This window comes from Mucor velutinosus (genome assembly GCF_035048745.1).
Source record: "Mucor velutinosus strain NIH1002 chromosome Unknown tig00000041, whole genome shotgun sequence".
Classification (NCBI taxonomy): Eukaryota; Fungi; Mucoromycota; class Mucoromycetes; order Mucorales; family Mucoraceae; genus Mucor; species Mucor velutinosus.
In genome coordinates this window covers 2,024,840-2,047,589 of record NW_027041905.1, presented here as the reverse complement: position 1 = coordinate 2,047,589, position 22,750 = coordinate 2,024,840, and the positions used below count along the sequence as shown (strand labels likewise).

Genomic DNA, 22,750 nt, shown 5'->3' with positions numbered 1-22,750 from the left:
ATGTGCTGAGAGCTACATATGAATCATATATTACAATTTGCTCAAGCTGACCATCTATCCAACGGATATAATCTAAATTATGCATTCAACATGACAAGAGGATGTTTTGGACGTCTCCATGTGACTGTAATAAAAGAGGTTTTTGATACAAAAAATCAAAAAGGTCGACAAAAAATTTGTTTCATTCACCAATATCATAAAATAGCATGTCAGAGCCCAACGATACACCCGGTGTAAAGAAGACAACAAGGCGCTTTGCACCTGTCAAGAGAGGTGGCAAAAGTCCAGCAGCTCAAAGACGTGCAGCAGCAGCAGCAGCAGCAGCCACAACTTCAGAAGATGTCGCTTCACCCGTCAAGTTGGAGCATGCCGAGAGTGCCAATGACTCTCCATCTGCCGAATCGACATCTACAGAAGGCCATGCCAATGCCAAATTACCGCCTATTGGTACTATCCGCCCTGAAGGATCTGGATCTGGTAGATTGCAAAGTGTGAATGATGGCCAAAAGACAAGAGGTGGCACCATGAAAGTATGTAGACCCGAAGGTTAAATTATGACATTTGGATTCAGCCGTATTAACAGTTTAAATCTATAGATGAAATTTAAGCCTACTATCCCTCATAAAAGAAACAAGAAAGAAGTGTAAGTGGTTTTGCCTGGAACGCAGTTTGGACACAATGTCTGATATAAATTGATATAGATCCTCTTCGGCAATTGATGAAGCACTTGGTAAAGCAGGAAGCGCCCCTCATCATGGTGGTGAAAGAGGTCGTGGTGGTCGTGGTCGTGGTGGTAGAGGTAGAGGTAGAGGTAGAGGTTTGGTGATTGTCGATGAGTCTACTGCTTCTGGCATCTTTTCATTGGGTCCATCAGCAGTTTCAAGAGGCAGACCTGGATTTGGAGGTGGCGGATTTGCATCTTACGGTGGTGATGTGCCTTCAAGAGCAGAGGGTGACGATGCCAACTCTGATATGGTGGAAATGTTCACTTCGGCTGTGGGTAAAGATACACCAGTGACATTTAGGCATGTTTCTCGACTTGAAGGAGACATCGACCCAGTTACATTGAAGCAAACAATCGGCAGAATTCCTTGGATGACAGTGAAATCACAAAAGAAAGCAAAGAAGCCATCTATGCAAAAAGTGAAGACGGAATCTGATGAAGATCCTGATATGGAGATTGACGACGACGTGAGTAAAGTACTCGATACCATTGACTCATTAGTGGACGATGCAGAGGATGAGGAGGAACCGCAAGAATTGCCCAAAGTATACATGGATGGTGATTCACCTGCACAAAATATATTCGCATTAGATGAAAAGCAGCGTCTTGTTTGTGTGGCAGAAGAAGAATTGCTATATTTCCAATTACCCACTGTTGTGCCTATTTTTGAAAAACCCAAGAGCGAAGATCCAATTGCTGATGTTGATATGACCGAGGACGGCGACGTCAAATCTGAAGCCACAGAAAACACACTGCCAGCCGCCGCCAAAAAGACAACGTTATTAGAGGATGCCATGGCTAATATGGAATTGGAGGACATGCCAGATGGTCAAGTGGGCAAATTAATTGTATATAAAAGCGGAAAAGTCAAGATGCAATTTGGCTCAATTTTGCTGGACGTTAATCAAGGCATGCAATCGACCTTTTTAGAAAATATCATGGTGGTAGATCACGAAAGCGAAGACTCAAAGAAAGCCATCGAGTTGGGTCATATTGTACAGAAATTTGTGTGTGCACCTAATATGGATGCGCTTTTAAATGAGTCGTTGAATTAAATAAAATAAATATCTCTTTTTTTCCCCCCTCAGAAATCATGCTGACAGCACTCATTAGTTTTGCTTGCTTGATTGCGTTGCTAGCCTATGCGTATTTTAGTCTTGCACAGTTTCAAAAAGTGTTGCCATTCTCTACAAACAACATCTTGATTTTAACAGCTCATCCTGATGATGAGTGTATGTTTTTCGGCCCTACTATTACTTCTCTTAGGACATTAACAAAGTCGCGTGTTCATGTATTATGTCTATCAACTGGTAAATAATGTAAATCACTGATGTCATGCCTCATTTAACATGGTTGCTAGGTAACGCTGATGGTTTAGGCTCCATCAGAAAAAAGGAGCTGGCCAAGAGCTGTCAAATATTTGGCATCCAAACCTCACATGTGAAATCTCTCGATCTACCGTATGTCTATTCGATCTAATACTATACATGTCTAATATGAAGAATTTAGTGCATTGCAAGACGGCATGAAAAATCAATGGGATGCCAGTGTGATCTCCCAAGTAGTCAAAGATTACGTAACAAAGCAAAAGATTGACACTGTAAGCAAACGAAAACAGAGTGACATACCCCCCTAAAAACTCAACTCAACATGTGTAGATTATCACATTTGATGACCAAGGTGTTTCTGGACATCCCAATCACATTGCAGCATATAACGGAGCAAGGTAAACAAAAAGATGCTATGACCAAATCCAGATGAACTCAATACTCTCGACAAAGAACATTTGTACAACAAGAATCCAGTATCAAACTCTACAAACTTACTTCTGTTTCTTTGATTCGCAAATATATTGGTGTGTTTGATTTGATGATTCCTAACAACAGGAAATCAATTGAGATGATTTCACCTCCATTTGCCTACCTGACAACGCATAAAGCCATGCGCCAACATTCGAGCCAGCTGGTATGGTTTAGATGGCTGTATGTCACTTTTTCCAGATACATGTACATCAATGATTTGATGGTTGAGAAGCAAGAGGGTTTGTAATTTGAACCATTAACAAACAATAAAAAAAAAAAAAAATTTTACAGCCTAAATTTAGAAGCCTTTTCCAAAGCATAGATGAACAAGGGAAAAACCATGTTGAGACTATGGTACTCGCTTTCTTTCAAATAGAAAAAAAAAATACACACCCATCGATATCATTAATTTTTTTTTCCAATACTAAAATAAAAAGTTTCCTTTTCCTTTCTTTCCTTTTCTCTTCTTCTTTTCCCTTCTCCTTTCACACCTTACGGCCTAAATATTCCGATTCTTCAACATGAGTTTACCAGAAGACATTCATACTAAAAGTAAAAAAAGCTAAAAAAAATTAACTGCCAAATTAAGAAATAACCAAATTTCTGTTCATCTAGGTGATAATAAAAAGTATCAAGATTACAAGAAGCGTATTCGAGAAATTGAGGAAGTAATGTCTCTATTTAGTCATGGCAGCATACACAGACATTAACACCATCTACACAGGAAAATGACACTATCACTGCTCAGCTTGCTAAAGCACGCCATCACATCAAGAGACTTCGAATTGAAAGAATGTAAGCAAAATGTGTCTTGATTGACAAAATTTGATTATCTAACGTTGCTCCAGTGTCTTATTGGAGGAGATCGAGGATCTAAGACAAGTACGCCCTACACCTCGCTCTAGCAAAAAGTCCAATGGCATGCCTGCTTCTGCTGCAGCGTATGCTTCTATTGGAAATTTGGGAGCTGACAGTGATTCTGAAATGTCCATCTCAGAATCTGTTATAGTAAGTTTCAAACTGATACAATCCACTTGTATTCTTTCGCTAACTCTTGCAACAGTCTGCTGAAACCAAAGGCACTCGAAAAAATGCCTCTGCAACACCCAGAAAGAAGAGAGATCCCAATGCACCAAAGGGTCCTGGCAATGTCTTCTTCTTGTATTGTCGTATGGAACGTGATAACATCAAAGATGAAGTACCCAATGAAAGTTTAGGCGAGGTGACTCGTTTGCTTGGCCAAAAGTGGAAAGCACTGACCAAAGATCAAAAGCAAAAGTACTACGACATTTACAAAAAGGAGCAAGATGAATATGAAGTTGCAATGAAGAGTTATACAGCTGCTGGCGGAGGAATTGAAGGTGCTGCCGCTGTTGAGGCTGCAGCCAACAAGATCAAAGAAGAGGGTGGAGAGGATGGCGATCATGACGATAAACTAGACATAGATGATGAGGAAGAAATTGACATGCTTCAAGATGAGGATGATGAGGAATTAGATGACGAAGTGATTGAGGAGGATGAAGATGATCTTATGGATGGCCCCGCTGATGATGTTGATGAATTATCAAAGGCTCATACTACTGCATTATCTCCTCCTCCTCCTTCTTCTCATACTGCCAACAATGCATCACATCAACAACAGCAGCCTCAACCTCAACAGTCATCCACCACTCCCATTTATCAACCTCAATCTCAACAACCCCAACAACACCATCTCGCTCCTCATGCTGCTTTTGCGTCTCCTTCCTCAATAGCAACAGACCAATCTACTACTCCTATGCCAGAAACACCTAATAATGCTGCTCTATAAGCTTCTCGATAGACTTTTTTTGTTCTTGCACTCTCATTTTCTCTTTTATTAAAATATAGTATATATATATATATAAATTCTCTACTTAATTGATAGGCTTAATCTATGATAAAATAAACATATTAGATATAAATAAAACCTCCATTTTTCATATTACCTTGAAATGCAGTGAAATCAAAGAGAACACGAATGCCTTCAAATCTTGAACAAGGTAATAGAATGCACGCAAACCATCAGGATCCTTGCTGTCCTGAACTTCGACAAGTGAGCTCAATTTGGATGTCTGTCATTCCACATTTAGTACACAATACGCAGCATGTCCAATCCAGAACAATCCTACCTCGAATGAAATGTGTTCGTTTCCGAGACGAACTTCAATCTCTTGGCTACCCACTACATTCTTGGTTGGCCATTGACTATCATCTTCTCTACAGTGCACTACATGTCAGTGCCATCATGTTGATTTTTGGTAAATAAAGCATACTTCATGACTTCACTATCCTCAATGATTCTCTTCAACTCGTCGATAACAGCTGCACTCACGTACACTACACTCTACATTAATATATCTGTATGAAATTGACTGGCGCAATATCTTACTCTCTTTTTTGATCAAACTGTCGTTTCTGTAGTTTGAGTTATTAGCATATCGGCAAAGACCATCAGACCTAAACTCGAATTCTAGAAACTCATGGCCATATCTTCCGCGATGGCCGCTGCTACATTGGGAGTGAGTAAATTAATGCAAGCCGTATTGCAAATCAACTTACTAGTATCTAACATAAAATTCAGATTCGCCTGACATGTTGTGTGATTCTTTTAGTTGAAATGAGTGATGTGAGGAAAAGAAAATATATTTTTGCCACTCGCGTCCTACTGGGTCGTCCCAAAGCTTCAAAATCGCTTGTCACGGCAAATCAACGTTGACCACAGGAGAATACCCTTCTCAGTCATATAATAAACGTAAATTGCATTGCAAATCATGCTGATAGATATGTTTGTGTCGACTAGATGGAGTGATTTGCTTGTGGAAGGAGGCAATATTGCAGAGCAAGTGTACATGTAGAGTGAAGATGAGTCCCAATGTCATGGTTCCTAGTAATGAAGCGGTATTGTCAATCGATCGACTTTTTCATCTCTTACCATCCTGTATGCCATCAGCAGCACTCAAAAGCACTGTGAGTTGTGTCATCAAAGAAGCTTCTTGTCTAAATTTCCATTGAATAACTCATTTAATTACAAATTGACACATTTTAGTAGCATTTCATCTTCCAAACCCCATCTATACATATAAATGCCAGCAGTAAACGATAGCCGAAAGCTATAGCACTCACTGCATTGCATTTTCATTCATGTATTGTATCGCTGAAACCGCTTCCCCATCAGTAATACGAGAAAACAGGGCAACATTTGGCCTATTTCAAGCCCTAATATCCCCTCTCGAACGCCGTTTTGAGTGCTCGGATTAGCATCAAACGATAGCTCTTGGTCGACACTTGCTTTCCGACACCTTATCCCAAATTTTTTAGGATCACGAAAATCTTCACTTTTTGCATGAAGGGCAGTAAGGGATTTTTATCGAAAATCAATTGATCGAATTTTTCACCTTGAAAACGAGGCTTTTCACTATAGTATTTCTAATACCAAATTGATTGCAGGAGCTCCAGCAATCACCCTAAAAGGTATTTCAACAGGTCGCACCAGAAAAATCTCGACTTTTCCATCAAAAACTGAAATAAGGTTTTTCGAAGATAGCGCAAGAGCTTTGACATAAAAGCACCAAATAAATGGTACCACGGTATGCGCCTTGAAGAATGCTGTAGAAAAGATTAAGGAAGTTAGGTATAGTAAATATGACTTTGGTAGTCAAATTTGGCATACAAGTTCGAAAGATGTCAAATTAAGTCGAAATGAATCCAAAATTTTCGAGCGCAAACGAAAACTTGAATCTTGCAGCACCACTGCCGTCCCTTTTCTCGTTTCTGTTGCAGAAAGAGGTGGTCTTGGAAATAATGCCAGTGTTGGATTGACTGGGTTTAGGATTGAATACAGGCAATGGCTGCTTGAATAAGAGAATGGAAAGCCCAGAGACAGCGATGGTCAAAGCAGATGTCTTGTCTCTACCTTGAATGGCTATGTGATTGAGAACGGATACGCAGGCAGGATTCAAGCACAGGAATGCACCATGAATGGACCTCGTCTTGGTCTTACCATCCTTTGCTTTGATGGTTTGTGTGGGATGAGAGGTGAGACCGAAGCAGTACATGCACATCTGGGATGTCTTGTGTTCGTTGGTTGTATGCACTGTGGCGACAGATGAATGTAAGCGAGGCTTCCATTTTCCACCATACTTCAAATGACCTTTCAAACGAGAGCCGACACAAAGACCACGATCTCCAATGAACATTGTAAGTGACGTTTGGGGACGAACACCAGCACAAAAGAATCTTTCGCGCGAATCGAAACGAGAACGGAAACGCCTGTCAATGTGCTCAACCTTGTTAGAGAGAGTATTCTGCTTCTTTGAGTCTTAGAACGCTCGCAATGCTTGGCCATTGCTTCTGTGTGCACCAAAATTTGGCATGACATCCTCTACCTCTTTGGCTCTGAACACACTGGATCTCGGCAATTGCTACTCAATCTCTTGAACCTTCTTTCCTTCTTCTGTTGTTTTCTTGTCTTTCAAAGTGACCTTTCGCCTCAAGAATTCGCCAGAACCAAAGCCGGCATCTTCAGCACGTATCTTGTATGACTCTGGCAGAGACTCAAATGTTGTTGTCTGACCACAATCATTAGCAGTAGCACCGGCGTCGCCATCATCACCATTGAGATCTCCATCGCATTTAACACTGCCATCGCGAATTTCATCCTTGTCACTAGCATTGTTCGTAATAACTTGATCAGCGCCATTGCCATCGTTACCAGCAGCAGTATCAGCACTATCAGACAAATTGCCTTCATCAGCATCGAGATGGGTGAGAGGAGAGAATCTATCATGCAGTGACAAATGATATTTGTATTTTTTCATATTCATGCCAATAGTTTCTGTCATTACAGCCAGCCCGTTATCAGTACCCGAAAACACCATTGAATCGAGATGTTGGTCAGAAGGAGGAGGCTCGTTATTTGAAACAAGAGGGATGTCTTTGTTTCTATATTCAATGGCTTTCCTTGTCAAAAAGGCACCAATTCTCATGTTGGACGGTTGTTGCTTGGCCTGTTTGATGGCAATGAACAACTGGTATCTTTGAGTCTTCAGCTCTTTGATTTCTAGGTGTTTGCTACGGACAGTGTGTCATTGCTTCTTCAAGTCCTTGAACCTTGTAGAATACTGCTCCTTCTTGTGGTCATTGTTTGCAGCCTTCAGCTCATCAGACGCTCAATCTCGCTACGCTCGATGACGGCGTCGCCCTGCGGGCTCTTGCCGAAGACATTTTATATAAGATATAATAAAATTTTGATATATCAAGTAGATTTTAAACAATCAATTATTAGTAAAAGGTTATATAAGAGCCAGGAGGAGAAGGAGACGAGATGTCTCTCTCAGCATCTTTTTGCCTATACACTGATATTAAACGAAGCCTATTATTGAGACGATGTGAAAGAGAATTTAAGTTTTATGCAGCATTTATACACCACAATCTCCATGTTCTGATAGTAGAATTGTCATACCATTCGCTGCTGCTGATGCTCTTAAGATGGCGACATAAAACTGATCATGCGCAAATACAGAACTTGTGTAAGATCTACAGCGCTTTTTTGAGACATTGTCATTGCAAAAGACATCTTCATGAGGCAACGCTCCCCCAAAAAAAACGTATTTGCGCTAAGCAATTGTCCTTTCAGTTCCATGATCCCCTTTTAATCAGCATCGCAATCATCATTGTCATTATCAGAAAGGCATTTAGGTCAGCCAGCAGCAAGCCGCCGCCAAAGCTGATTCAAACTCAGATAATTTTTTTTTGTTCAAGATTGGACAGATTTCGTCTTTTGTCGACTTCTTTAATCTATTTTATGATGTTCGACTATATAAATTGTGATGATCACCCTACGCTTCCTAATACATTCTTAAAGTGCTTTTCAAGGCGCTTCCAATAGTGCCAACTGTAATACGTATTTTGACTGAAATTATTGAGCAATTTAATAAAATTTGAAATGAGGTTTTTAGCGAAAATAGCCATATTTTGCATAAGAAAAGCTTAAAAAAGTGATTCCAGAGGTTGTTATGGATCGAGAGAAACATTTTGATCCAATACATATCATAGTAAAAGTCTTCATTTTCAAGGTAAAAAATGCGATCGTTTGATTTTCAAAAAAAAACCATGAGGGGCACCTCATGCTTTTTGGTCGATTTTTGACCATGTTTTTTTGGTCCCCAAAAAGTTGAGCAAAGGTGTCAGAAAGTTACTACTACTCAAGTGCAATTGTTTGGCGTTATTCCGGTGGCTCAAAAAGGTCTACATGTCAAGATATAAAAGCATGAAAGCAATCAAATTTGGTTGTGTTTATGCTTTATAGCTTTTATTTACACTTCATGAATCACATCTTGGGTAGCTAAAATTTTCTGGAAGGGTAGTTGCGCAGCCTGTGCAATTTTTAATTCGAATAGGAGGCATATTGATTTTGTCAAAGCTAATTCATGCAAATTTTGATGTGTTATGTTGCTGGTAATAAGCTTATTAACAATTGAAATAAAAACTTGAAATTGCTGCTTACTACTATATACTATGGTTTTGCATATTCTCTTCGCTACAATCAAGCCCTCCTATAGATCAATGTTTACCAAGTGTTGGATTAGACGCCTGATTGCCATGGCCTTGCACTTTTGATTTGCTACGGTAAAACCCCCCTATATCTCAATGCTACCTAATGTTGGATTAGATATTAGATGATGGCTGGCAGATGTCAGACATTATGCTCACAAGATTCAAGGCACGCATCGCAAAAATGTCGGAGTTTTGGACAAATAAAGGCTGTTACTGTTGGTGCTTCAGTTCCTCATATCCATGATGATCAAGTGTCTGCAAAAGCTGTAACTACAGGTAAAAGAGCTCAGCTATCTAGAATCTAGCATTTGTACTTTTGAGTAAAACTATCTGAAGAGTCAGGCTCACTCTTTTTAAATATATTTGAGAATGAGTGAAATGCATGGTCTGAAGCATTTCAACATCTACTAGTACATAGCATTTGCCTTTGGATCCATGCGAGATCCCAATCTGTTACACTGTCGATTACTCTAATACACCTTGTTTCAACATGGCTTGCAAAGGGTTCTCAAGAACTGGCGTAATTATTGCTTGATCTACTTGAAATGTCTCTTATAGCATCAACTTGCACAATTGCCTTAAGAAAAAGAGTGTGTGTTTGGCGCATGCCTCAAATCACTCACTTTTATCAAGGGCTTGATTTCGTGTACAGTCTAGTGAGCACTGACTTGTAATATGCTATACTCGAGAGCAGGTTAGTAAATACACAAGGTATAAAAACAGGGGCCCAGTGCCTCCCAAATTTTTTTAATTAAAGCCTGTGCTGCTTTGATGATTTTAGTCTCTCGAAAAGCAAGGCAGTGAAATGATGATGGTGCCACATCCATCTATAGAGCTTTCACCATCATTAGTAGATCAAGAATGAGGATTCACATGTCGCCTTTGCTTTGTAGATGAATGTGCTGTATAATACTCATACACAAGCTATTAAAATGACGTTAGGTTCAATTGGTATTCTGCCTTGATTTGTTTTGTAACATGAAAGATTTTGTGTTTTATTTTGCAGATGAGTTGTTCAACCAGATCTTTGGGGCATGGTAAAAAAAAACATGTTACACGGTTGTATTTTCCGTGTTGAAAATATATATAACCTTTGCCTTTACATGAATCACATCCAATGTTGTGGAGATCCTGCCTACTAGGCAACAGTCTCATGTCGGTCTAAATCAACCAAAGACGCAGCATACATGTCCACATGTATACGACTCGGCACAGAAGCTATACCACTCACTTACAAAGACGCATAACTGAAATTAAGATTTGGTCATCTTCTTCAAAAACAAGTAGTGTAAATGCGCCCTGTATTACCCTTCTTACTTTGAAAAGAAATAAAGTAGAATGTGATGGTATTTAGGTGCGCGCTGGCAAATCCAAAAGGCACCACCAATAACCTGTTGAGTTACGTGAACACAACAGCCACTGCACTATGGGTATGTGAGTAATCTCAAAGCATTGCAATTTGTTGTAGTTGTCATTCCCAAATACATGGTTTGCAAGGTGTACAACTTAATAATTTGTATACAACATATAAAAAATGACAGATATGCCATTCTGTCTGCGAGAATTCTATTTTTTTTTTTTCCAAATGCTGGTTACTGCGTTGATCCAAACATGTATTCCCTCAAGCCAACAAGCTGGTCATGGATTTTATTAAAAGATTGCATTGTGCTATTGCTTCCATTCCATAAGTAGCAAAGGCTAGTTCCTGGATTTATTGATTTCTTGCAGAAGAATGACACTGCCTAAAGAATGATGGTGGTGCCTGAAATGATCGCAGTACTGATTCCAGTTAGTCATGTAGATCCGTCCACTTGACATGGTCATATATAGAGAATTAATATGAATAGGTGCATTATACGCGAGGATTGTTGAATCTGAGTGGAGCTCTTATTAATACCTTACTACCATACCCTTCTTTATTAACGTTTCACATAGAAAATTGCCTTGAGCTAATCCATTTTAAAAATCCAGTACCATTTATAAATACGGTACGGCCCCGCAAATCAAGGCTTCTTTTGTTCCTTTTTTCTCCCTTCATCATTCTTAATCTATATACCATGAATCGTAATGATTCATTTTGGCTCGTATGTGATGAAAACAATCCCCAACGTTGTCATTGCGATTGGCGAGTGACGATTGTGGGTTGTATCGAAAGAGAGCCCATGTTGTATATATATGTTGTAAATGCCATTCTGTCGTTTCTTGTATCAGTGATAGGTGTGTATATATATTTCTTCAGACTTCGTACAAGCAGATGAATTAACCTCCTCAGGAACGAAAACAATATAGGTACTGGGTTGCTATGGCATCGAGTCGTCAATAAAAAGCTGCCCATATTCGATTTTGGGTCTCCTTTTGGCTATTTTGTGAGACCAAAGCCAATCGAATCCATGTTGTTATTTGGCATCATTTTCAATTTGCGTAAATATGTCTTGATCTAGTTTAAATTACAAGCATTGACAGCTTTGGATAGTTCGAATTGTCGATTGTGCCCTACTGATCACTGATGCAGCACCCAATGCTATTTTCAGAGCATGTAACTATGAAAGGTCTATAATCAGCATTTATTCAATTTCTGATGTTCTACATAGTTTTGTACGAATTACCATGGCAATTTGGTCTATGCGCTTTTGCATGCTATTTATTTGGCATTGCACACACTGTATCCAACGTATGTTGCACATATTGTATTCACATTCAATGAGCTAATTCGATCCAATTCAACAGAGCAGCAAACTCATTGAAAACAGCTGGTTCAAGATATCCATCAAAATCGACATTATATGCTCCATCTTCATCACCCTGCCGTTTCTCACCAACAATGTATGCTCTATTGCAGCAGCAGTTTATGCAGAGCGAGGCGACTTTGGCAAGGCCAAGATCTTTACAGATGCATTGTACTATCTATGGACAGCCTATTGCTTTATACTAGCTATTTGGATTTTGTTTGCTGGACTTCGACTCGTCAAGATTCTGCAGCAGCATTTGGATAATCAAAACGAAGATGCCAATAGCGCATCAATTCACAAGATCAAGAATGGTCTTTTCAAGGTAGGTCGAAAATCTATTGACCACCTAAACGACAACTCACCAAGACACATGGACAGGTCCGCGTGATTATGTCCATTAGCATTACTTCCTTGTTCATCTTTTCCTTCATCAAATGCATGTACGGCATCATGCGAGTGCGGTTATTACTGAATCATGGTTTGAATCTGGCAATTGCTGCTGTTTGGACATACGATGGCACATTGGCGTCGATACTCGTTGTCATGACGGTATTATTCAAGTAAGTGTAGGATGCCATCATGACATACACATGTATACTAATCGAACAATGTGCACGCACAGTCCAAAGGCACTGGCTTCCTTGAGCCTGTCTTCTTTAAGTCATGGTAAATCATCTGAATCCTACACCAACATGGCTGCTACCAGATCTAACTTTGCTACCTTCAAGGATGACTCTACCTTGGCCAATACAACCACTACAAACTACCCTACGCTCTCTAGACAGTCCATGGACGACTTGTCGCAAGATCAGCAACACGATTGCTATGCCTCTCCTAATCCCCATACTCTAATTACATCACAATTCAATGAACAAAAGAACATTTCAGCTACACATCTTGTATCACCATCCCATCAACAATACACATACAAATAAAAACTACTCTTATGGTGTTGAAAAAACGTGGCATGTACCCCTTTAAAGGTGCCCGACATTCTCACAATTGCACAAATTTGGAGTGGTTTTTATCCCCCCCCCCCTTCTTTTATTTTTTTTTCTTTCACTTGAACGATAATTAAGCCGCCCCTTTCTTCCTTCGTTTCTCGTGAAAAAAAAAAGAAAAAGTTTAAATTACTACAAGATATGCTTTAATCATAATGACACGTTCCTTAACACAATCCGCACTGCCTCAGCAGCTGTACAATCAAGAAGAGTTAGCCAATGAATGGGAAGAAGCATATCACAACAAATCCAACAGTTTGCTCAAGAGATCGAACGTTAACAACAATGCTACCAGCAACACATTCAATCATTACAACGTTATTTTCAGCGATGACGATGAGGACGATCTACCGCCACAACAACATGGATTGACGTCTCGATGGTTCCACACACAACAGCAGAATCACTCGTCCACATCGGCCATTCCATCGTCCAATGCGACCATGTCTGCTGCTGCTGGATACATTGATCCAGTCCTCAGCTCATCTACATATCACATCCATCAAGCTGACAATGCATTACTGACTTTGAAACATGTCATTCTGGAGGATGGTTGGAAAAAGGCACTCAAGCACAAGAGTGGAGTCATGGTCCACATGAAAAATGGGATTCACAAGGGGGATAGAATACCTATTTTCAAAGGCGAAGCCATCATCCAAGGGTTCTCACCGCAGGCCATCTTTTACGTAATCGGTATGCGTAAGCTATGGGATGAACAGTGAGTTGGTTAGTCAGATGCAGAGGCGAATGTTTGACTGACTACTACACAGATACGAAGATGGCAATCTCGTGGAAAACTTGAACGATACGACTTCATTGACTTATGAGGTAATGAAGCCAACAGCCACCAGCAAGTAAGTTGAGTTTCTTGTTATGGAAAATACTTGTTTGCATTTACATGTATAATCAATACAGTGTCCCCTAATTGTATATATATATATATTAGATCAAGAGATCTAGCACTAGTCGAAAAAATTGAATGCACACAAAACGGAGCTATTGTGTTTGCATGCACAAGTGTGGAGACTCCTAGGATACCCAAGATGAATGGCAGAACTCGAGTCAATACCAAGGCAAGTGCACGTTATCATTTTACTTGGGCTTGAAACTCATTGAACCACAACAGCTTCAAGGCTGGGTATTGGAACCGTTGCATGGTGGTCCTCATCCAGCAACCAAAGTTATATTTGTAGTACAGGAAAGCATGAAGGGTTGGGTCCCAGGATTTGCCAAAAAAACGCTAGCGAGAAGACCGTTAGTCATTGCAAAAGTAGCAGAGTATCTGGAGCGAAAGACAGAGCGCATGCGATCGCAACAAGCCAATAAAAGTGGATTATTACAGTCGATCAACAGTGGCCACAGTAGAAGACCATCTGTCATGAGCAGCCATTTGCCCCAACAAATGCAACCACTTGGCCATTTCAATAGCGCCAACAGATTACAGGCTGCTCCTTCAGAACACTTGCATCGTCCCACTATCTTGGTGGCACCACAGCAACAACAGCAGCAGCAACAACCCACGCCTATCATCGCGCCTCCACCTCAGCCATCTTCGATTGGCACTAGCAGCAGCAAGAAGCACATTTCGTTTGCTGAGCATGATATCACATACACTGCAAGTCATCCGCCACAAAGCGTAGCATCCCTCGAGAATTCACCTACCAGTACCACCACTACAAATCCGTACAGAAACGTATTGCCTGTGCCAGCAAAAAACAACACCGCTGGAAGACACCTGTATCCATCACATCGACATCCGATCCAGAAAGTGGAAAGCATACAACTGCTCAAGAAGCTTACCTTTTCGCTGGATAATTGGAATCTGACCAAGGAATTGGACGATGGATCCAAATACTACACGCTGAATGCACGCCTCTTGTCGGATGATGAGGAAGAAAGCATGCTTCAAATGACAAAGAGCAGCAAAAGCAATGCGAGAAAAGTGCCCTTCGTCAGAGCAGATGGCATCATTCAAGGAGGCTGGACTGCAGAACAGTTGTGCTCTGTCATCCATTGCTTTGGATCAAGAAAAATTTGTAAAGTATTCGTAGTGCACAAGCTCGTTTTCACCTGATATTCACTCTTTTGTATACAACAGGGGACTCTTCATTTGAAGGCGGGCAGACCATTGAGCGATTTAGTCAAAAGGAATACCTGGTGCAATGGTATCTAGGCAGCATGCTCCCTATTGCCAGTGTGGATCTATCAGCAATTACCAGCATTGAGACAGATCCTATTACTGGCACTGTCTACACTGCCACAACCAGTGTCACGGATCAGCAAGTACCACCAGACGATGTGGGTCATCGTATTCGCGCTTACACTGACCTTTACGGCTGGGTGTTCCGTCCCAAATTCGACAAGCATGGACGCACTGTGCAAGTCGCTGTCAGTTTTGTTTGCAACATGGATTTCAAATACGCTTTACCTCAGCATGTGCTTCAAGCATGGATGGACACTTCATTGCAGTCAATTACTCACATGCATCACTATTTGACGCAGTATGGATGTCCTCCTTATATTCGTCGAGTCGCAGGCAAAGTAGTGCAGGAGGGGTTTGATGCGCTGACAAACAACTACCAGATCGTATTCATAGCAAAGCATCAACCTTCCAACTCGTATCGTGCACGCAAACAGAACCAAAGCTCTTCCTTATGGTGCACTGATATTCGATTCCATCGCACCATGTTTCCTCATGGTCTAGACATCAAAATAATGCCTGAAAATGTAGCGCGTGTGCAGATATCGCCCAAGGAGCAAAAAAGCATCAAGGTCTTTACAACAGATGCAACGATCGACGGTAAACAAGTGACATTCACCTTGACGCCACTGCACCATAGTGAAGCTACTCATTACACAACCTACAAATACAATGGAGAACTGTTTACACAGCAGCAACCACAGGCTATTCTGGATAACTCTTCGAAATCAGATGGCGAGACAACTGCTTCCTCTGAGCCTAATACACCAAATGCTGCTACTACAAAGTTTGTAAACAACAAGCAAGTCATTGTGGACGGTGAGTCATCACTCTCATCTACCTCCACTGCTGGCACCAGTGCTCCTATTCCTGCTGCTGCCGATGTATACGTTGCTGATACAGCTAGTGTCGTTGCTGAAGCCGTCGTCCAGGTGCTTGGAAAAGACACAGAAAAGAAGCATGATGTTACTACGCCCTCCATCACAGTGACCAAGGTTGAAATCGAAAAAACACTCAAAAAGGAGGAAACAGAAAAGGTCGCAGAGGTGGAGCAGAAAGATGCCTTGCCTATTCCTCTCAAAGTGCCCAAGGGCTATCTCCTTGTGCCTGAGCATCAGGTATGTGTGCATGCTACACTCTTTATTAATGAGTGTATTATTAACATATCTTTAGAACAACAATATCATCATTATCACAGATGAACTGTCATTCAATGGCCAGCAAATATCTGTCATTTTTCTTGCCATGGTCATCTGTTACTATATGGGCAAATTCATCTCTTGCAGTTCTTGTTAGGCCCTAGCACCCCCCCCCATGCAGACTGTCACTACCACTTACTCTACTCTTACTCTTATTACCACTGCCATTACTATAACTTATAACTATACTGCCCTACTCTTATTATCTAATCCCTAGTTTTATCTTTCCAATATCAATAACCAAAAAAATAACCCACCCCATCTCTCTCTCATCCTCTAATAAATTCATCATCCTCATCCCATCTGTATCATTTTCCATCGGCTTGATATCAATTGATTTTTTTTTTATTCAAATTACAATACTAGTGAGGTTTGTTGCAATTCGATTGTAGTAGGTTGTGGCTGTGGTTGTGTGTATTTGTAGGAAAAAAAAAGAGAGTAAAGTTCGTCTCTGTCATCGTTTTAAGTTTACCAACGGCGTGATGGAGAGTTGTGTATATGTAGTATGTCAAAAAAAAAACCGATCTATAGGAATCTACTCTGCCTTTGCTGATTCTTTATCATCAATAATGCTCAATTTTGGCAGATTTGACTTTGCTGCAGTCAATGCATCCTTATGTTGCTTCTCGAGATCATGCTTTCTCTTTTCAGCTTGCTTCAATTCCTCAGTTTTGATACGAGTGATACGGGCAAACTATCAAAAAAATATCAATTACATGGCCATCTGCTCTGGTTTCATAATGCCTACCTCTTTGGTATGATGGAGACACTCAAGATAATCGTCGCGTTGATCAAGACATTGTTGGGGAAGGTCGGCAGTGGCATAACATTTGTTGAATTCTTGCCAAAAGTGGAAGCAACGACCACGACCTATACAATGTGGGTCAATCTACCATTCGATGCGATACATGATGAGAGTGATTTTTACCGCCATCTAAACCAAAACCGGAAGCCATCTTTTCGTATTTAAATTAATATAAGTTTTTTGTAAAGAAACCAAGAGAAAAAGAGGAAGGTTGCTTGTTGTTTTGTTTTCTATCGGTTTGTCAAAATAACATGAACCCACCCCGCAAAAAAGCAATTAGAGCAGGGTCGTGACGTATAGAATGGGATTGGGAAGCAGCTCATGAATAACTGTGTGAGCAATCAAGGCAACATTTAATAGAAATCATCACAGTTGCCACTTCATCGGAAAGCTATTTTTTTTTTTTTTGAATTTAAGGGTATTATTCTTGCTTTCAACAAAAACAATAACATCACTAAGGACAGAATCATTTATATTACAGCAGACTTTTCAGTAGATTGGATATACCTTGGGAGCAGTAATCGCTCTGAGGAGACGACTAATTTCCCCTTCAACAAACGGGTCTTTGAGTGGATCCTCTTGATCATTAGAGTAAATCATCTCTTACTGCTCGTTATGATGGCTACCAAAAACCATTAATTAAGCTTCATTCACGTTGGATACTTGAATACAAGGCATTTCGTCGGATATGGTTTCACCGCTACATGAGCTCCATCTGTACTGTATATTGCTAGCATGCCAGTCGTTTAAAGCTTTTCGTCAAGTAATTCTGGAAGTTCGCTGTATGCATCCACACTAAATGCTGCATATGAGAGCATTTGTTCAATAACAACTCAAATAGTCCCAAAGAAAAATGGCCTTAAATTCTTCATCACATCAAACCGATTCAGAAGATCCCAACGAGCAGGAATCGTATCGTACAAGTAAACATATATTTCTTGAAGGATATTGCTCAAGTAAAAAAAAACAGCATTGCACTGTTTTTCTGAGCAAATATCAAGTGCATGAGATATAGATTCCAATTCTTGAAACTTGCTGGCCGAGCTTCTGGCCAGACCAGCCATCTTACAAAACAATTCTGGGCAGTCCACTTCTCGAGTTCTTAAATATCAGAAGTGAAGGCTAATGGAAGCAACCTTAGATACGCTTCAGGTCTTCTTGCGCTGAAATGCTCGAGTTAGAAGTACTTGATCAGCCTTTCATTCGCCCGTTTTTTTCGATAGTTGATTATATGATGCTTTTGCTTTAGGGGTTGATGTCAAAACGTAGGCCTTATCAGTATGGCTCCTTCAACAAGATGATTCCAGGATCGACATACGAAGCGACATTGAGCCAAGTGCGAAGATTTATCCATATCCAAGACGCGCGTAATCACTTTAGTTGGGAGTTGTTGATTACACATTGTTGAGAGAAATAGCTTAACATGACTATAAGTGCATGGATATACATTTGTTTATTTACAATTTTCAATACATTTACTTGATTGGCTGCCCACTAAGTTGATTTGATTCTATACTATACGAATGTTTAAGCTTCGGATGGCTCTCTATCTTCGCTTCGCTTCGGTGAGCATCAACCTGCGCAGCGGCAGCTCGCGCTACCGTTTGCCCTTGCGTATCTTATCAAAATACTGCTACTCTTATTTCGACCCTCCACTTACACATGAAAGCCGTCCATATTATCTGTGGATCTGATTCTTATGTGATGCTCTACATCCATATACACGCAGCTACTTCATATACAGGCAACCAATGTACTGGTATTTCCCCTTTTTAATCAAGAGTGTGTCTAATACAGTCAAATCTGGTTGCATTTGAGCTGCGTTTTCTTGCGTTCAAGGCCGTTTTAGATTGTCAGAATAGCACCAAACAATTGCTCTCATCTGACAATTACTTCCTGATACCTTTGCTCAACTTTTTGGGGACCAAAAAAAAAAAAACATGGCCAAAAATCGACCGAAAACCATGAGGTACCCCTCATGGTTTTCATCAAAAATCAAACGATCGCATTTTTCACCTTGATAACAAAGACTTTTACTATGGTATATCATAAATCAAAATGCTTTTATCGATCCAAAGCAACCTCTGAAATCGTCTTTGTAGGACTTAGATATGTAAAATTTCGACATTTTGGCTATAAGCCTCTTTTCATATTTTCGTAAATTACTCAATAAGTTTATTCAAAACATTTATCTTATTTGATACCATTGGATGCGCCTCGAAAAGCTCTCCAAAAAAGCTTGAAGAAGCATTTTTTTTTTGTAGGGGAGACGAGCTCCAGGTTTTATTTAAAGTCCTTTAAATGTCATACTGAGGGATAGAAAAGACTGTTGGTGGACCCAATGTCTGCAATGAAGGGGAATAAGATATTTTTGAACTAAGTTGGGAAAGAAATCTACTACTAATAAGGTGCGACTCCTAGAGCCAATACAGTCTTGCGGAAATCGTCAAAATATAGATCATGGATAAGAGTACAAAACACCAAACGAGGACATCAGTACTACGTCAAAAATTCAGACAACTTGCGTTCGCCAGGATTTGAACCGGGGATCCTCCCGTTGGCATACGGGAGTTTCTACCACTTCGCCCTACCACCAGGGACCCACTTGAAGAAGCTTTTTTTTTTTGTAGGGGAGTCGAGCTCCAGGTTTTATTTAACACTTGAAGCATAGGATGATTATCAAATTTTATATAGCCGAATCTGCAAAAATAGTTTAATCGAGTCGAAAAGCATCAAAGTTTGGCCAATCTAGAACGGACTATGCGTCTGCGTTTGAATTGATTTTGGCTGGTGGGGCTGGCTGGCAAATCCAATGCCCCTTTAATCATGAAAAAGGCAATACAATAATAGATGCTTTTGAAGCGAGTGGAAAGTAGATGAAAAATTACATAGCACTATCGCTAAGTATGTTATTTTTTCCTGGATTCTATATTTAATAACGCCATTCTATCAAAATACTTGTTAGATCAACGTCTTTCCTTTTTGAGGCTTTGAAAGTATCTGGGACCATGAATTTATTATTACGATGAGCCTTTTGACTCTTTGGGTGGTTACCTAAACTACGCTTCGCTTTGGTGGAAGCGAATCTACGTTCCGGTTACTCGCGCTGCCACAGAAATTTTGCTAATATCGCAAAATTAATATCAATAGCTAAAATGGTAGAAGAAACTTGCATGTTTTAATATAATATAATTTCAAATCATATATATGTACCATGCCTGACAAATGCCTGGCAACTCAGTTTTCATATTAGGGTTGTAAAAGTGTCTAGGGACTGAACATTTATTATGTTACGATTTATGACCGCGGCCTCAGAAAGATATAATAGAGATATATGGATAGATTGGCGACTATCCAAATGATACTGATATTGATCCTGCTAATTTGGGAAGGATCACAATATATGAGGAAGGCTTGACCTTGTGCAATCCAGTGGCATGCTCAGTTGTAAATCGCAGGCTTGATGGTATCCAGAAGGCTACTAGTAATTGTACCATTGAGGTAGTGTTCATTCTTGCTGGTAATGCGTTCATTCTTCAAGTCTGCGATTACATCCATTGATTCAACTAGATGATCAGGGGGAAGGCATACAAATTGCATAAGATTTATGATTGTATGGGATTTCATGTCAACAGAGGTTGAGATAACTGTGCAATGAAATAGCTACCCAAACGCGACTTGATTGAGAGCCGGAATTTATCAAATATCACTCATTCGAATTCATGCTATTTGAATCTAATAGTAAAGCGCTCAAATGTACATCAACAACCACTTATTATTAAGCATATTAAAGTAAAAGTACATTCTTATATCGCACATCGTGTGAATGAATCACTCCCGATCATAGTATATTCAACTAAACTCATGATGGTAGTAATAGGTGATGGTATCTTTATTCAAATAAAATCAAATAAATAACAAGCATATTCAAATATGACAACTATGCCCTGCTGCCATATTTGCACAATACTCCAGATAAAGTGGTTCACACTTCGATAACAAACATCACACTTTAAACTGTCAAGATTACATTAAATCACGCTATGACAATAGTTCATCCAAGCCCATCAAGCTTACTCAAATCGACCCTTATGGCTAGTGCTCTTGCATTGATTACCGCTTTAAATCAAACGTCAACAACATTTTCCAGATATCGTAATAGCAGCACCTGTTAATTTTTATCATCACTAACCCTACATGCTAGTTACGGATGTATAAATACTTTTCTTTTTTTTTTACTCAATTCCAGGGTCTTCAGTTCATTTTATACATAAATATAATACAGTTGATTTCTATTGTATTTTACTATTGCTTTTTTTTATGAAGAAGTACATTAAACCTAATTTCATTGCATGTCTAACGGATTCATCGAGTTCATACAGCCGGTTTTTCTGCAGCAAAGAGATTGTGAAATCAAATAAATCTATAGCACTATGCATTTTTGGCTGAGGAAAAGATACACTACTATTCCTTAAAGCATACAATGTTGCGCTATAGTTTTCAACAATTAGAAAGACTGCCTGGCGGTGGGTTGTCCAGAATAGTGCTGTTGTAGTAGCAACGCAAACATTGTGTTGAAGTAGAGTATATATCATATAATTTTTCTTGCATAAATACATTTAAAGGACATTCCTCACGTCAAAATATTATGAAATGGGTGCTAGATAAAACGCTTGCACCTTATCATACTCTTCAATAAAGAAGGCTTTAAATTGTATCTATTTCGCTACCCTTTTATTACAAATATAAACTCATTATAGATGACAGCTCAATAGGAGATTAACTAGCTAGAATCCTTCGGTCCCTGAATATCTGAGCCAATCAAATCGCTTGAAAACTCCGCTGGCCTAAAAAAAAATTGCGAGAGTTTCCCCCTCTTTTGATGTGAGGCAAAATTTTAAGCGCCGCTATAATAGCATTATAGCCGCTGCTATCATCAAACTTCCCCCAGGTGCTAGAGCATGCCTTACTTGCACCACCTAGCTTTAAATTCCGGCATTGAGACCCTCAATCATCACTAAAGTAAGTAGTGATAATCAAGTAGAAGCAGCCTATCTACCTCCTAGCCTCGGATAGAGTCTTGTTGAGCTTCAGCGATAGGCACATCCACGCAACGTAAAAAAAAGGTATGCTTCAAAGAAACATAATCATTATAAAAGAAAGAAGAAAAGAACACACTACTATAGGAGTATAGTAGTATATGTAGGCAAAGAAAAAAAAGGATACTCACACGCAATGAGTCAAAGAAAAGTATAGCAAATACAACATCAGAGATGTTCAGAACAGCTCGTTGGTGTCGCAACAAAAAGGCATACATGAGCAACATGTATGGTAATAGTCGGATGTAAAGCAACACAACCAACAAAAGAAAAAGAAAAACGCAACAAAGCAAACATCATGAATGCATTATCATGAGAAAGGAAGCAATAATACAAGCGTTCAAAGAAGTTTTATATCATTGCAACCAGAAGAAAGAAGATACTTACCACCTACCATCACCGTAGATAGACCAGGGGATACGCAATCACCGGATATAGACCAGAGAACGAGCATGCATAAAAGACAGTAGACCAGGAAAGACCATATTGGCAGCAGCAGCAAGACCAGCACCAATGCCAGCACCATAGACAAATCAAAGAACGAGCGGCACCAAAGAAAGAGCATGCACCAAACACAGTAGGCCAGGAAAGGCCATATTAGCAGCAGCAGTAGTA

At 39.9% G+C, this 22,750-nt stretch overlaps 9 protein-coding genes across 9 annotated transcripts; 5 read left to right on the top strand and 4 right to left on the bottom strand.

The window, feature by feature from the left end:
* Window positions 1–206: 206 nt before the first annotated feature.
* On the top strand, window positions 207–1,779 carry ATC70_000855 (uncharacterized protein; the record flags this gene model as incomplete). The annotated part of the gene is made up of 3 exons (XM_064820262.1): window positions 207–530; window positions 597–643; window positions 702–1,779. The coding sequence occupies 3 exons, from the start codon at window positions 207–209 to the stop codon at window positions 1,777–1,779; spliced, it is 1,449 nt and encodes a 482-aa protein (XP_064684182.1).
* A 38-nt stretch (window positions 1,780–1,817) lies between these two features.
* On the top strand, window positions 1,818–2,773 carry RPL10_1 (60S ribosomal protein L10; the record flags this gene model as incomplete). The annotated part of the gene is made up of 5 exons (XM_064820261.1): window positions 1,818–2,034; window positions 2,085–2,184; window positions 2,234–2,324; window positions 2,383–2,450; window positions 2,506–2,773. The coding sequence occupies 5 exons, from the start codon at window positions 1,818–1,820 to the stop codon at window positions 2,771–2,773; spliced, it is 744 nt and encodes a 247-aa protein (XP_064684181.1).
* Window positions 2,774–3,047: 274 nt separating this feature from the next.
* On the top strand, window positions 3,048–4,336 carry ATC70_000853 (uncharacterized protein; the record flags this gene model as incomplete). Its single annotated transcript, XM_064820260.1, has 5 exons — window positions 3,048–3,078; window positions 3,142–3,194; window positions 3,251–3,321; window positions 3,375–3,534; window positions 3,590–4,336. 5 exons carry the CDS (start codon window positions 3,048–3,050, stop codon window positions 4,334–4,336), a joined length of 1,062 nt encoding a protein of 353 aa, XP_064684180.1.
* Window positions 4,337–4,421: 85 nt separating this feature from the next.
* On the bottom strand, window positions 4,422–5,141 carry ATC70_000852 (uncharacterized protein; the record flags this gene model as incomplete). The annotated part of the gene is made up of 6 exons (XM_064820259.1): window positions 4,422–4,439; window positions 4,494–4,619; window positions 4,677–4,764; window positions 4,821–4,884; window positions 4,937–5,055; window positions 5,107–5,141. The coding sequence occupies 6 exons, from the start codon at window positions 5,139–5,141 to the stop codon at window positions 4,422–4,424; spliced, it is 450 nt and encodes a 149-aa protein (XP_064684179.1).
* Window positions 5,142–6,236: 1,095 nt separating this feature from the next.
* On the bottom strand, window positions 6,237–6,743 carry ATC70_000851 (uncharacterized protein; the record flags this gene model as incomplete). Its single annotated transcript, XM_064820258.1, has 1 exon — window positions 6,237–6,743. One exon carries the CDS (start codon window positions 6,741–6,743, stop codon window positions 6,237–6,239), a length of 507 nt encoding a protein of 168 aa, XP_064684178.1.
* Window positions 6,744–6,968: 225 nt separating this feature from the next.
* ATC70_000850 (uncharacterized protein) lies at window positions 6,969–7,532 on the bottom strand (the record flags this gene model as incomplete). Its single annotated transcript, XM_064820257.1, has 1 exon — window positions 6,969–7,532. One exon carries the CDS (start codon window positions 7,530–7,532, stop codon window positions 6,969–6,971), a length of 564 nt encoding a protein of 187 aa, XP_064684177.1.
* Window positions 7,533–11,680: 4,148 nt separating this feature from the next.
* Window positions 11,681–12,766, top strand: ATC70_000849 (Aldehyde dehydrogenase (NAD(+)); the record flags this gene model as incomplete). The annotated part of the gene is made up of 4 exons (XM_064820256.1): window positions 11,681–11,773; window positions 11,830–12,153; window positions 12,210–12,391; window positions 12,454–12,766. The coding sequence occupies 4 exons, from the start codon at window positions 11,681–11,683 to the stop codon at window positions 12,764–12,766; spliced, it is 912 nt and encodes a 303-aa protein (XP_064684176.1).
* A 221-nt stretch (window positions 12,767–12,987) lies between these two features.
* On the top strand, window positions 12,988–16,328 carry GAL1 (galactokinase; the record flags this gene model as incomplete). Its single annotated transcript, XM_064820255.1, has 5 exons — window positions 12,988–13,550; window positions 13,603–13,660; window positions 13,866–14,868; window positions 14,931–16,150; window positions 16,206–16,328. The coding sequence occupies 5 exons, from the start codon at window positions 12,988–12,990 to the stop codon at window positions 16,326–16,328; spliced, it is 2,967 nt and encodes a 988-aa protein (XP_064684175.1).
* Window positions 16,329–16,766: 438 nt separating this feature from the next.
* On the bottom strand, window positions 16,767–17,187 carry ATC70_000847 (uncharacterized protein; the record flags this gene model as incomplete). Its single annotated transcript, XM_064820254.1, has 3 exons — window positions 16,767–16,925; window positions 16,980–17,101; window positions 17,160–17,187. 3 exons carry the CDS (start codon window positions 17,185–17,187, stop codon window positions 16,767–16,769), a joined length of 309 nt encoding a protein of 102 aa, XP_064684174.1.
* Between the last annotated feature and the right edge of the window lie 5,563 nt (window positions 17,188–22,750).